The sequence below is a fragment of the Eulemur rufifrons genome, chromosome 7, assembly GCF_041146395.1.
Source record: "Eulemur rufifrons isolate Redbay chromosome 7, OSU_ERuf_1, whole genome shotgun sequence".
NCBI lineage: Eukaryota > Metazoa > Chordata > Mammalia > Primates > Lemuridae > Eulemur > Eulemur rufifrons.
In genome coordinates this window covers 114,384,292-114,400,012 of record NC_090989.1, presented here as the reverse complement: position 1 = coordinate 114,400,012, position 15,721 = coordinate 114,384,292, and the positions used below count along the sequence as shown (strand labels likewise).

General features: G+C 38.4%; 1 protein-coding gene across 1 annotated transcript in view; it reads right to left on the bottom strand.

The window, feature by feature from the left end:
- Window positions 1-9,942: 9,942 nt before the first annotated feature.
- PCOLCE2 (procollagen C-endopeptidase enhancer 2) overlaps window positions 9,943-15,721 on the bottom strand; it is a 67,562-nt gene continuing 61,783 nt past the window's right edge. The window contains exons 7-9 of the mRNA XM_069473138.1: window positions 14,817-14,900; window positions 12,536-12,703; window positions 9,943-10,539 (exon numbers count right to left, since the gene is read on the bottom strand). Coding sequence (XP_069329239.1) covers window positions 10,409-10,539; window positions 12,536-12,703; window positions 14,817-14,900 — 383 coding nt within the window. The 3' untranslated portion in view covers window positions 9,943-10,408. The remainder of the gene's footprint in view (window positions 10,540-12,535; window positions 12,704-14,816; window positions 14,901-15,721) is intronic.

Sequence of the window (15,721 nt, the reverse complement as noted above, 5' to 3'; positions counted from 1 at the left end):
TTTCTTCCTTTCCAATCCCAATATCATATATTTCATTTTCTTGCCTTACCATACTGACTAGATCCTTCACTACAATTTCTAATGGAAATGATTTCAAGCATTCTTGTCTTACCACTGATCTTAAAAGAAATGCTTTCAGTATTCACCATTACAAATGAAATTTACTGCAGGTTTTCTTGTTAACTTGAGGACATTCCTTTCTATTTGTAGTTTGCTTAGGGTTTATCTTTTGTCATGAATAAATTTTAAATTAGATCCAATGCTTTTTCTGCATTATTAAGATCAAATGATTTTTCTGCTTTTAATCTGTTGTGAAGAGGGTTTAACAGAACCTTTCCCCATTCTGTGAAGAATTTGACCTTTAACTCTAGGTTACCTAGTAATCTGATAATACAGTGTGTCGACTGTGTTGCTAGGCAAATTTGTTTATAGTAAAAATGAGCCCTAATTGGTAAATTGCATCTGGATTGGGAGGACCTATAATTGACTTATGAATATCTGATGGAGGAGCCACAGCTTTGGGCTTTCTTGAATGTGTAACTCTCAAAACTAGGCCTTTCATCTCTGAGGAGTCTGGAAGCTACGGTTATGGAGTTGTTAGGTATTGTGGAGATGTGATCTTTAAGCTGAGGTGTCTACTCTCACGTACATTCACCTGACATGAATCTTTTCTCCTTGCATCTGAGACATCCTCTTGGGAGGCCAAACAAAACAGCTAATGGATGGCTGCGTAAACTTCTGTCAGACTGCTACAAAGACTCCCACAAAAGAAGAAAGTCTGATACTGTCCAACTGTTAAGTTCTGGTCCGTGTGCCATATCTTTCTGAGGATATTGGTACCAAAAAAGGTCTGTGGTACTTTTAAGAGTCTGAATGTTTAGTTGTACCTAAGCCTCTCTAGTTAGCATTGTGAATCTATTAATGCAGTAAAGTATGTTCATTGATTTTTCTAATGTTAAATCAACCATGCATTCCTGAATAGACCCAACTTGATCATGATCTATTTTGTTTGGTAATATTTTATTTAGAGTTTTTACATCTGTGTTCATAGGTGAAATCAGACTGGAGATTTCCCTAGCTTCTATCATCTGCTGAAGTTTTGGTATTAAGGTTATATTAATCTCATAAAAAGAATTGCTGCATGTTCCTTCTTTATTTATATTCTGGAATAGTTTATGTTAGATTGACAATATTTACTCCATAAATGTTTGGTAGACCTTCCAAGTAAAACTACGTAGGCCTGGAGTTTTATTTGAGGAAAGATTTTAAACTACTGATTGAATTTTTTCCTAATGGTTATACGAATATTTATTAATAGGTATTCTATTTCTACTTGAGTCTGTGTTAAGTTCTTGACTCTTTGCCTACGAATTTGTTCACTTCATCTAAGTATTTCAATCTATGGGATAAAGTAGTTCATAGTATCTTCTATATAAATATTTAAAGAGATACTTTTATTCAGAAAAATCAAGATACATTTTCCAAGTTTCTTCATAATTTCTATGTTAACAGTAAGATTTTTTTGTTAGGTTGTTCCTTTTTTGCATAAATTTATGGGGTAAAAGCATAATTATAATTTTGCATAGATTGCATAGTCATAAAGTCAGGGCTTTTAGGGGTCCTATTGAACAAAATAACATGCCCAAATAACATGCATTGTACCCATTAAGTAATCTCTCATCATGCACCCCATTCCCACGCCCTCACCCTTCCAAGTCTCCATTGTCTTGTCTGTCATTCCATACTCTACATCCATGTGTACACATTATTTACCTCCCACTTATAAGTGAAAACATGCAGTATTTGTCTTTCTGTGTCTGACTTCTTTCACTTAAAATGATGGCCTCCACTTCCATTCAAGTTGCTGCAAAAGACACGATTTCAGTCTTTTTTATGGCTGAATAGATTTCAGTGTGTGTGTGTGTGTGTGTGTGTGTGTGTATATAACATTTTCTGTATCCAGTCCTCACGTGATGGACACTTAGGGTGATTATGTATCTTTGCTATTGTGAATAGTTCTGTGATAAACATACAAGTGCAGGTATCTTTTTTACATATTGATTTCTTTTCTATTCAGTAGATATCCAGTAAAGGCATTGCTGGATTGTGTGATAGTTCTAGTTTTAGTTCTTTGAGGAATCTCCATACTATCTTCCGTAGCAGATGTAGTAATTTACATTCCTACCAACAGTGTGTAAGCATTCCCTTTAATCCACATCCTTGTCAAGAGGGATTTTTTTGGTATTTTTATAGTAGCCATTCTGACTGCTGTAAGATGATATCTCATTGTGGTTTTAATTTGCATTTCTTTGATGATTGGTGATATTGCACATTTTTTCATACTTTTGTTGGCCATTTGTTTGTTTTCTGTTGAAAAATGCCCATTCATGTCATTTGCACACTTTTCAATGTTTTGTGTGTGTGTGTGTTGTTGCTGATTTTTTTGATTTCCTTGTAGATTCTAGCTGTTAGTCCTTTGTTAGACACATAGTTTGTGTATATTTCCTCCCACTCTGTAGGTTGTCTGTTTACTCTTTTGATTATTTTTTTGCTGTGCAGAGTTTTTTAAGTCCCATTTTTCTATTTTTGTTTTTGTTGCATTTGCTTTTGGGTTCTTAGTCATAAAGTCTTTGCCTATGCCAATGTCCAGAAGAGTTTTTCTTACTTTTTCCTCTAGAATTTTTATTACTTCAGGTCTTACATTTAAGTCTTTAATCCATCTTGAGTTAATGTTTGTATATGGTGAGAGAGGAATCCAGGTTCGTTCTTCTGCATATGGCTATCTAGTTTTCCCAGCACCATTTATAGAATAGCATGTCCTTTCCCTGGTGTATGTTTTTGTCTGCTTTGTCAAAGATCAGTTGGTTGTATGTATATGTTTTTTTTTATTTCTACATATTATGGGGGTACAAATGCTTAGGTTACATATATTGCCTTTGCCCCACCCGAGTCAGAGATTCAAGCATGACCATCCCTCAGACGGTGTGCACCACACCCATTAAGTGTGTATATACCCATCCTCTCCTCCCCTCTCCCATCTGCCCTACATTCGATGAATGTTATTACTATATGTGCACATAAGTGTTGATCAGTTAATACCAAGTTGATGGTGAGTATATGTGGTGCTTGTTTTCTCATTCTTGTGATACTTCACTTAGTAGAATGGGCTCCAGCTCTATCCAGCATAATACAAGAGGTGCTAGATCACCATTGTTTTTTGTGGCTGAGTAGTATTTCATGGTATACATATACCACATTTTATTAATCCACTCATGTATTGATTGGGCACTTGGGTTGTTTCCACACCTTTGCAATTGTGAATTGTGCTGCTATAAACATTCTAATGCAGGTGTTTTTTTTGTTTTTTTTTTTAATAGAATGTCTTTTTTTCGTTGGGTAAATGCCCAGTAGTGGAATTGCTGGATCAAATGGTAGTTTTACTTTTACTTCTTTGAGGTATCTCCATGTTAATTTCCATAGAGGTTGTACTAGTTTGCAGTCCCATCAGCAGTGTATGAGTGTTCCTTTCTCTCCTCATCCACACCAACATTTATTGTTTTGGGACTTTTTGATAAAAGCCATTATTACTGGAGTTAAGTGATATCTAATTGTGGTTTTGACTTGCATTTCCCTGATGATTAGAAATGTTGAGCATTTTTTCATATGTTTGTCGGCCATATGTCTGTCTTCTTTTGAAAAGTTTCTGTTCATTTCCTTTGCCCACTTTTTAATGAGGTTGTTTGATTTTTTCTTGCTAATTATCCTGAGTTCTATATAGATTCTAGTTATCAGCCCTTTTTCATATGTGTAGCATGGGAATATTGTCTCCCATTCTGTAGGTTGTCTGTTTACTCTCATGATAGTTTCTTTGGCTGTGCAGAAGCTTTTTAATTTGATCAAGTCTCATTTATTTATTTTTATTGTTGCTATAATTGCCTCTGGGGTCTTCTTCATAAATTCTTACCCTGGGCCAATGTCTAAAAGAGTTTTTCCAGCCTCTTATTCTAGAATTCTTATAGTTTTATGCCTTAGGTTTAAGTCTGTGAGAGGTGAGAAGTGTGGATCCTGTTTCAGTCTTCTCCTTGTGGCTATCCAATTTTCCAGCACCATTTATTGAATAAGGATTCTTTTCCCCAGTGTATGTGTTTGTCTGCTTTGTCAAAGATTAGATGGCTATGTGGGGATGGTTTTATATCTGGATTCTCAGTTCTTTTCCATTGGTCTATATCTCTGTTCTTGTGCCAGTACCATGCTGTTTTAGTTACTGTAGCCTTGTCGTTCACCTTGAAGTCTGGTAAATTAATGCCTCCCAATTTGTTCTTTTTGCTTAAGGTTGCTTTTGCTATATGGGGTCTTCTCTGGTTCCATATGAAGCATAAAATTATTTTTTTCTAGATCTGTGAACAATGATGTTGGTATTTTAATAGGGATCACATTGAATCTGTAGATTACTTTGGGTTGTATAGACATTTTGACAATGTTGATTCTGCCAATCAATGAGCATGGTGTAGTTTTCCACCTGTTTATGTCCTCTGCTATTTCCTTCCTCAGTGTTTTGTAATTCTCCCTGAAGAGGTCTTTCACCTCCTTAGTTAAATATATTCCTAGGTAGTTTGTTTTCTTTGTTGTTACTGTGAAGGGTATTGAGTCTTTGATTTGGTTCTCAGTTTGACTGTTATTAGCATATAGGAATGATACTAATTTGTGTACATCGATTTTGTAACCTGAGACTTTGCTGAATTTGTTTATCAGTTCCACTAGTTTCATGGCAGAATCTTTGGGGTTTTCTAGATATAAGAGCATGTCATCAGCAAAGAGCAATAGTTTGACCTCTCCTGCCCCCATTTGGATGCCCTTGATTTGCTTCTCTTGTCTGATTGCTCTGGCTAGGACTTCCAGCACTTTGCTGAATAAAAGCAGTGATAAAAGGCAACCTTGTCTGGTTCCAGTTCTAAGTGGGAATGCTTTCAGTTTTTCCCCATTCAGTATGATGTTGGCTGTGGGCTTGTCATATATGGCTTATATCATTTTTAGGTAAGTCCTGTCTATGCCTATTTTGTTAAGTGTTCTTATCATAAAAGGGTGTTGAATTTTGTCAAATGCTTTTTCTGTGTCTATTGAGAGGATCATAGGGTCTTTGTTTTTGCTAGTATTTATGTGGTGAATTACATTTATAGGTTTTCATATATTGAACCATCCCTGTATCTCTGGGATGAAGCCCACTTGGTCATGGTGGATTATTTTTTTTGATAAGCACCTGAATTTGGTTTGCTAGGATTTTATTGAGAATTTTTGCATCTATATTCATAAGGGATATTGCTGTGTAGTATTCTTTTTTTTTTCTTGACCCTTTTCCTGGTTTGGGTATCAGGATCGTTTTGGCTTCATAAAATGTGTTGTGGAGGATTCCTTCCTTCTTCATACTGTGGAGTAATATCTGCAGGATAGGCACCAGTTCTTCTTTGTAGATCTGTATATGGTTTTGTTTCTGGGTTCTCTGTTCTGTTCCATTGATCTATGTGTCTACTTTTATGCCAGTATCATGGTATTTCAGTTACTCTAGCCTTGTAATATAAAATTTGAAGTCAGGTAATTTGATGCCTGCCGTTTTATTCTTTTTGTTTAGGACTGCTTTGGCTAATTGGGCTCTTTTTCATTCCATATGGATTTTAGGATGGGTTTTTCTAATTCTGTGAAAAGTCATGTTGATATTTTGATAGGGATTGCATTGAATCTGTAGGTTGCTTTAGTAGTGTGGTCATTTTAATGACATTAATTCTTCATATTTCTTTTTTGCTGAATGGCCCAAGCTGTCTGTGACTAGCTGGAGCTAGGCAGAGCTCCCCCCCCAACCCCGGCCTTCCCCTACCTCCATGTGGCAGATGGGAAGGCTGCTGGGCCTCAGGAGCCTGAGGGAGCACAGGTGGATGGCCCCACCTGTAGAAGTGCCCAGGACAATTATTGCTGGACAATTGTTGTGGTCCTTTGTTTGTGTCATATTTCCTTCCTTTTTCCTGTTTTCTGTGTCCTTACCTTGATATCTGCGCATCAGCAACAGTAACAGTCACTTCCAATTTTTTGAAATTGCTTTCATAGGGAAGAATTTTTTCCTGAAGATGTATATATGTTCTTGGTTGAGTAGGACACTTTGATTTTGATTTTTGGTACCATTTTGGTGCCCGTGGTATTATGATGTCTGTATGATTCTTTTGGCAGGACATAAGGTCAGTGGTATCTGTGATTTCCTCAGTGGCTTAGGGTGTGGTTATTAGTTGAGGCTGTTGTGATGTTTTTCTGGGAACTATGATGCCTAATGGGCTAGTCTTTGGGCCCCACTGATGGGCTACGTATGCCTATTCTTACACACCAATCTAGCTTATGCTGGGACCATTGTTAGTGGGTCCTGGAGAGCTGCTTCTTCAACTTTCAGATGGCTTGCTCAGATCCTGGTAGTGACAATGGTAGGCCAGGTGTGGGGTGGCTTTTCAGTTCCCTGAGCAGCTGGTGTGATGTGGGTGATGGCAGTGTTGGTGGTGCAATATACTGGGACCCAACTGGTCTATGTTGGCATTGCTGGTAGATGCAATGGGTTGGGTGGGCCAGCCCCTGGCCCACTGGTAGTGGGTGTGGTAGGTGTCAGTTGTGGTGGTATCAACAGGTTGAGTCAACCCAATCTCAGATCCCAGTAGGAGTGATCAGGTTCCAAAAGTGATGGACTGGGCTGTGAAATTTCTGGGCCCTTGGGTAATATACTCAAGTACTGGGGTGATGGGTTTAGGCCAGCAGATTGTTCCTCAGGTCCCCTGGTGCCTTCACATGCTGCCTGTGACAGACAGAGGCAGGGTGCTCTCCAAGCCACTGGTGGAATACTTGGGTGTGGGCTGTGTTGGCTGTGCGGTTGGCCTGCCACCAGGGAGGTTGGGGGCCCTTTCAGCTGGAGTAGCTTTGAAGAGTGCTGCCTCCCCTTGCCTTGGCTTCACAGAAGTCCAGAGCAGGGTGGAAAGACTTGTCCTAGGGGTGCATGGGAGTGCCGAGTCTCCTCTTTCCCTCTTGGGTCTGGCAGAGGTTGTGGCTGCATCAACCTGAGCTCAGCCCAAGGGCAGGATACAAACCAGTAGCTAAACTCTCAGAATGGTGCCAGGTATGGGCCTGCCACCAGGGAGCGTAGAGCCCCTCTCAGGTGGAGCAGCATGGGTAAGAAGCTGTAGGGAGTTCAGACTGCTCACGTCTTGGTCCCACCGCAGCCCACAGCAGGGCACTGGGAGTTGTCCCAGGGGTGTGTGGGAGTGCCCTGTCTTTCTTCTCCCTTCTTGGCCTGGTGGTAGCTCCAGCAGCAGAAGCCTGAGTCTGGCTCAAGGGCAAGGTGCAGCCCAGCATTAAACACTGAAGTGGCACTGGCTATGGGCTGGTGACCAGAGAGGGGTGGTCTCTCTCAGATAAGCAGCATGGCTAAGAAGCTGTGAGGAATGCAGTCTGCTCATGCCTTGGTTTCATAACAGCCCACAGCAGGGCAGTGGTATTGTCCTAGGGGTGCACGGTAGTACCTGATCTCTCCTGTTACTCTTTGGCCCAGTGGTGGCAGCCGCAGTGGCCAGGTCTGGCTTTTTGTTATTAGTTTATATCATTTAAATAGTCCAGAAGGTATAATGGGATCCTGGCAGCACTATCCTACATGAAAGAAAAGAAGGTAAATTTCTTCCAACTAAGATTAAACTTCAAATAAATAATATAACAGAATTTAAGACTTGGGAACTTTTCAAGACTCTTATTATTTTTTTCTGTTTTTCCCTCCCCCAGACCAAGATTCTTATTTTTTTAAAATAGGAATTGAATTCAAAGGATGAAAATCAAGCTAGCAAAATGTTCTAAAACACATCAGAGAGTCTTATTTATAATTTTGAAATGTTTTGTGATATTAATATATTAGTATGGTCATCTATTCATTCTTCATGTGTAGTTGATTCCCCAAGTACTTAAAAAACAAAACAAAACTTTATCAACTATTCTTGAAAAATAAATAAAATTTAAAAAGAAACAATTCCTAAAAGAGAAAATATTATGGGACCCCAGAAATCATCTAGTCTAACTCCCTTAATTTATAACTAAGGAAACTGAAGTTTAGTCAAAATAAATGTGTCTTAGTCTGTGCTGTGCTGCTATAACAATATCTGAGACTGAGTAATTTATAAAGAAAAGATATTTATTTATTACAATTTTGGAGGCTGGGAAGTCCAAGGTTGAGGTGCCCATATGTGGCAAAGACCTTCTTGTCACATCATCTCATGGCAGAAGGTAGAAGGGCAAGAAAGTACACGAGTACATGTGTGTGCACAAGAGAGAAAGAGAAATGGGGGAGGAGGCCAAATACATCTTTTTATCAGGAATCCACTCCCATGATAACTAACCTGTTCCAATAATAATGGCATTAATCCATTTATGAGGGCTTTGCCCTCATGATCTAATCACCTCTTAAAGGTCCCAACTCTCTACCCTGTTGCACTGGGAATTAATGAACTTTGGGGAGACGCATTCAAACCATAGCAACATGATTTTATGAATAAGAAAGAAATTACAGAATGGTTTTTGCACCAGAAAGAGCAGCTTCACTATTCAGCTTGATAATCTCTATGTTTTGAATTATTGAGTTAAAAGACAAAGCAGTGCCATATATTATTAACCATAAATCCTCTAAACATTTGTTAATATTATGTCAGAGATGTCAATGGTATCAGTAGTTCAGATTACTTCTGTGTTACCCCATTATGACTCAAACCCGTATCAGAAACCTATAGCAGTCTTTCTACTGGTAATGCAGGAGGCTTGCAATGCACCAATAAGAAGATTCTATTAAGAGAGAAGAAATACTGAAATCTTTGGTAATCACTCCTAAGTCCCATAACATGTATTCTTGAAAGGAACTAACTTGCCTTAAGAAGGCTAGAATCAATTAGGGGTCCACAGTTACATCCCGTCTGGTTCAGCTAGTCTGTGAAGTCCACCCAGCTGAGAGGGCCTTTTCTAAAAGGTGGTACTGGCCGGTGAAGCCAACCACCAGTCAGCTGTGTCCTCTAGTTCATCCACTTCCTCAGCTGGTGAATTCCCTGGTACCAATGGGCATCCTGGTGGGTGGGAGAGTTTGGGAAAGATTTCCAACCCTGCCAGCCAGCCTACATTTCTTGCTTCCTTTTCCTCACTCAGTTGCCAAAACTGGGGGATTCTTTTTTTTTTTTTTTTTAACTTCTATTGGCCACCCTTTAAATGTCTGGTCACCCTTAAGGCTGGGAATTATTTTTTCACCCAAAAGAATATTTTTCCTTATTCTTAAAACTTCTGCCATGGAGACTTTGTGACCCAAGTCTTTGTTCATCTCTAATGTTCATTCGTCCTTCTTTGGATAGAGATGCTTCTCCCTTCTTCCACAGCCACTGGCTGGCACCCTCCTGGAAGGCTAGTTACCACACCTTTTGCAGGTATAGCTGTATTTTAAGCAGCTCTGTGTGAATGATGGGAGTCCTTTTGCAGTCCATCCACTACTGAGTGAAAATAGATTTTTCACAGGCAATGGCAGTAAGGGCACTGCGTTTGGAATTAGGACTCTTGATCTTAATTGTTCTGTCTCTTAGGAGATGTGTGCTCTGGGAAAGTCACTAAATATACCTGAGTTTCCGTTTCAGTTACAAAATGAAGGCATTTGGACTAGATCCCTGAGGGATCCCGTTCTAGCTCTGACATTCTCTGTTTCTGTGGAGAGAAGAATTATTAGTCTATTGACATTATTGGATGCATTTAGTCCCTGAAAGTCTTGGAATGCTAACTCTTTTAGCAAAGTATTAATTGATACAAAGACAACCTTATATAAAAATAACAATATTCATGTTGTTAAAGGGGAATATTCTTTTCGTAGTGTCCCACTAGCCATAAAAACAAGTGGCTGCTATGTAATCCTTTAAAAATATTTTATTAAGCATTGATTTAAAAAATGCAAGAGAAGAATGTAACACCTCAGAGCAAATGCTTAAAGGTAGAACAAATATCACTATAAATACTGCACTTATAAAATCTCTTTTTTACATCTTCACACAACTCAATTCTAAAATCTCCTTTTACAGGGATGTATAAATAAACTGTTTCCAGGCTCTCAATGCTTCAGCTTCACACGTTCAGTTGCCTATCACTACACTAAGTTGGCAGGTTTTCAATCATATCTCTGCTCCTCTCAGTGCAGGCACAGAACTCCCATCAGCTATATCGGAGGTTGCATACCTACCTCACGTGAAGAGTAAACTAGCCCAATCTTTCAGAATCCTCTTTCAGAATATTTCATTTTATAAGTATTTTTTTCTACTGAGAGAAAATAGATCTTTCAAAGGCAATGACAGAATACAGCTTAAATTGATACAGTTCACTGTTAACATTGCTTGTTTTTTAAGGCATCGAGGAGCTTCTGATTCTTGGTCTTGAACATCATGATAAAGCTGTTTGGCATGATTTTGCCTCGCCCATCTTCACCCACCTGGCCCATAATAATGTAATTTAGACCTAAAGAAAGAGAATGTAAAAATTAATCTTTTTTACTATGTGTGTCATGTGTCTAACCTACCTCTGGATAAATGTTCTCTTCTGTAAATGATATAATTATACATTTATTCAATCTAGGATAAAATCTAGTTTAAGACTCTCATCAGCAAAAAGCTAAATTCAACTTGTATTATAATATATTACAGGTCTGTTAACACAAGGAAACTTAATGGAGTGGTTAGATCCAGTCACATCCCTCTGCAGAGCTATAGGTCTTGTGTAGTGACCAAACTTACAATGAACAATGCACTGTGTTAACATGAAAGTCTCCTTCCTTAAGGGGCCACCAGTGCTCCATGATGGGCCATCCTCATGGCCTCTCATAGTTCCATCATGCGTCTTGATTTCCCTGGCATTTGGCAGCAAATGATTTACTTTCTTCTGCTATTGTCTTGAATTTTTATCAACATCTCAGGCATTTATACTATGTAAGTTTCTTGAGGGCATGGATGGATCATATACTTCTTGCATTCGTATGGTTTCTTGCAAAAAATAGGTATTAAAAAGTACTTACATTTGTTATACTATATTTTTATACATTGGTATGGCTAGACTGGTGCCTGAGCCAGGTTGTGTTGGGTTCAACTCTGAAGATTTATATTACTTCACAAAAATGTCATAAAGGAGGTATATATTAACTTTTCCTTTATTCTCCTTTCCCTGCCCCACGTGTCATAGAGAAATATATGTTTCCTTTTTCTTTTGCATAACCCTTCCTGTGTGGGCTGACATTGTCATCATAGTGGTCTTGAGGCTGTAAAAACTTGAGAGACTGGACAAGTGATGCCACCTCAAGGCTGAACTGCTAGCATCATTATGAGCCCCTATAGAATCTAGATGTGTATTATCTGCTGTTCCTGGCTGTTCCGGAAAGAAATGTCTATCTTTTACAGAGCTTTGGCAATTCCCTCTGGAGAGTCAACATGAGGCTGCTAGCTGAACAATCTGAATTCATAGTAAAGCTTTCTTGAAGTGGATATTCTGTATTTCTGTGTGTATGTAGTTTAGTTTGGTTTAGTTGTGGGAGAGGTTTGTGATAAGATTGAGGAAAGGAATGAGCTGAGACTGGACAGAGAAATCATGATATATCACACAGTGGAATACCAGGCATTATTACCATTCCAAAGAAAAAGAGATCTATCTATATGTGCTATTATGGAAAGATGTCTACATATACCTTATATAGGATAAAAGTTACAATAGAATATGTATAGTATGATCCCATAAGTGTGTATGCCTGTGCTTTATATGGATATAAACTTTCTGGAAGGAACTTTTTTTTATAGTACCTCTGGGGAAAGGAAAAGGGTTTCACTTTTTATTTTATACCCTTATCTACTTATTTAAACTTTTTTAAAACCATGAAACATACATTACCTTTATAAGTTAAATATTTTTTAAAAAACTCATGTGCCTCTGGCTCTGGAATAACTTTCCTTTTTCCATAATTTTGCTCAATAAATGTATTCCCATCCGTGGATTTAATAGTCTCATCTTTGCAAATAATTCCCAAATCTTTGATTCTAACCCAGATATACTACTGCTCTTTTCTGAACTTCTACTCTGCATTTCCTGTTGCTTGCTGGATATTTTCCTCTAAACATAGATAGTATTGGCGTCTTAAGTGCAATATTCTGAAATCTCTTTCCCCTGAACTGCTTCCTCTGTGTCTGTTCCCTATTGACTCAATTTCAAATGCTTCTTGGACTCATTCATCATTTCCACTATCTCTTCTTCCTCCACAAGTTACAAGAACTGAGATTAGAGCCCAGTTTTGCCTGACTCCAAAAGGCCTCCCTTCTCTACCAGAAGTGGGACATATATTAGCCCTCATTTTACCTCCCTAGACCAGCCATGGCACGGAAAGATCCAAGACTTGCTCAGAGAGGCTCCCTCATGCCCTTTTCTGTCCCTTGGCTCCCCTAGACGAGAGACTTAAGGTTTTCTCCTTACTCACCTCTTCTGAGGAGAGGGCACTGCTTACAGACCACAATGATCTTGGCACTCATGTTCTTGCCAGCCTGCTGAATGGCCAGATTTCCCTCCTTATAGATGTTGATGATGGAGACTGTGGCATGCAAACTCCCACCTCGAGTGACGGTTGTGATAACAGTGCCAGCTAATACTGTAGAAGAAAACATTTTTGAAATATGTGACAGTGAAGAAAAATGCAAGCAGAACTGAAAATAATTTTACATTCTTCTAAGTTTCATATATGAAACACTTTAATGTTAAAGAAAAGGCCCTAACAAAGCTCTTGAATTTGATTCTGTGCATTTGTCACCAAAATTCAGGTTGAAAAAAAGGGTTCATAGAGCTGTAATGTTGCCCTGCTTGTTAGGTGTTGATAACTAGGAGAGAAACCTAAATACTTGCTGCACTGCAGTCTGTTGCCAAGATGGAAACTCAGAAATGTCTTATCCAACATGTAGATCAATTGCCAAATGAGAGACAGTCAGCCTTATGAGCCTCTACCTGTGAATACTCAAAAAGACTGTGAGTCTTTGAGGTAATACCATACTAAGAGGTTGCACGAGGGGGATTTGGGCCACAAAGATCTGAGTCTTTATGTCTGTGTGGGTGAGTCTCCACCTTTCTGTGACTTTTCCCCCCATGCTTTTCTTCAGCTGTCCTTTTGTTCATCCCATGGGTCCTCATCTCTCTCTAATTATCTCTGATCTCTGATCTTAAAAATCTCTGATCTCCTTTAACAAGTCAAAGTATAGAACTGAGGTATGACTTAAACATTTTCTTGCTTAAAAAAAAAAAAGCTCCACCAAAATACTGTTGGTTTTCATTATGTAACTCCTTTTTCTGTCATGACATTCAAGAGTCTCTCTTTTGAGCCACAGAAAGAAAGATGCTATCTTCCTCAAAGGGGTGCTTTTGGCATTTTGCGGGGGTAGGAGGAGAACAATTCCTTGTCAGGACTTGCACTGAATGACTTTTTTTTTACCAGCCTTGTCTCTGCTCAGAAAACCAGTAGTACTCCCCAGTTATTGTGACAACCCAAAACTGCCTCCTAGGGGAGTGTTACCAACCTTGGTTGGGAACCCATGGGCCACTTGTGATAGTACTTGGTTATTTTGCCATGCAAGTGACTCAGTCAATGGAGTAAATCAAGTTTTGGACTTGGCTAATATGACCTGTTTAGGATAAAGTGACCACTCACTGCTTATGTAGTGTGCAAGGCTCATAAAATCAGAATTCTTATCATGCCTTCCTTTGATTCCTAGTAATGAGTGTTCACTGCAAAATGGTAGTGTGTTGCCAAGTGAAATCAGTGGCTTCCAAGTGACAAGGAGGGAGATTTCCTGAAGCACCTCCTACAGAAGAGTAAACTGGATATGGTAGAAATGACACCTGGTGTTGTTTGTTTTCATTTGTATGACAGTTATTTGAATTTCAGCATACAAACTCCAGTAAGAGTTAGGGTCTCAGACTCTTCAGTGTCTTCACACCTTCACTGTGACACAGCTCCCCAGGGCTGCAGACAGTTACCACTTCCGGGCACAGAAAGAGCTAGCAAAGCCTCTCTGGGGAGGCCCTTTGTTTTGGGTAACCTAGTTAGGCCGTTGCAACTTTCTTTTCCTGATAAGACTTGTCTTAAATGTTTCATTTAAATTGCTGTTAAAAATAACCAACATAATAAATTTTCACAGATGATACAATTTATTAATTGGAAAAAGCTCTTAGAAATTCTAAATCATTAAGTAATATCTCCTCAGGTTCCAATTTATAAGCGTTTCCAAATGGACTTCAGATTTCCAAGTTTTAATTTAGTACTTTGGAAGGACACCATAGAGAAAATACCTGAATTTCTTCTGAGAGAAGCCAGCTTCTGAATATAAGCTTGAGTATGTTTCTAATTTACTTAAGTTGAATTACAGATGTGTGAAAAAATACTTGGTACATGAAAAAGATGTGGGGGAAAAAGTATACAGGTTTTTTTTCAGGAATAGGCAGAATACACAGAGTGTTATGTACCAAGAGTCACATTATTAAGTTTGTTTCTATGAAAAAAGTATGTTTTCTAAATACATATTTTTCTCAGTTGTGAAATCTAACAATTCAAATAGCACAAGTCAACACACCCTAATGTATAGGGAAATATTTTCTTGGGTAAGTGAACAGTGTTACTGACCCTTTACTATTAAATTTGTGGTAATTCCTTTGAGATTAAGCATGCAGTCTCAAGTTTCTGGTTAAAGAGAAAAGTCTGGTTTTTTATTTCTTACCAAAGTTACTTGAACAATAATTGCTCTCCAGAGTCCCTGTCCGTCTACACTTTTGCTGACACAGGGCCACAGTGGGTTTTAAACCTAAATTCAAAGAAGAAAGACATATGATTCAGAAAAATGAATTCAAGTATAATTGATCTGAATCTACCCATTTAAAATTACCGTTTATTTCCCTGAGCCACCAATCTATCATTGCAATGAAATAATTAAAAACCATGCAAAAGAAATTCTTCATGCTACTAACAACTGCTCTAATTTCCTCAGGGCAACTCAATACCCTCTATTGAATTTTAAACCTGATATCAAAGATAGTACAAATTTAGATCTGTTGTCTTCTTCTGTTTTTTATATAAAACTAACATTATAACTCAAAATAGATATATTCTGTTTGTGCCCTGCTTAGAAAAACCCAGTACAACAAATCTGAACTCATAGAATGTAGGTTAATCCTTCATTTTAAAAAAGAAATCCTACGATGTTCCCCTAAGGACGAAAGGAGCCTTCTTGGTGCATTTAAAATATGCAATTGCCCAAATGTTAGTACAGGGTTTTAGAAATGCTGCTCACACATAAAGTGTGTTACATCTGTAATTAAATGCAACCAATCACTAAATGTTTATTTTGAGCCTGGCATTGACTATAAATAATTTAAGAACTGAGAAGTAGACAAATTTAAAAGTAAAACTAAATAGATAAACACAGTAATTCTCAATTAGTGGGTGATTTTGCCCCATAGGTGACATTTGGCAACATGTAGAAACATTTCTTGTTGTCACAACTATAGGGTGCTGCTAGCACCTAGTGGGTAGATGGCAGAGATGCTGCTAAACACCCCACAATGAACAGGACAGTTCCCACAGCAAAGAGTTATCTGGCCTAAAACGTAAATAGTGTCAAGGTTG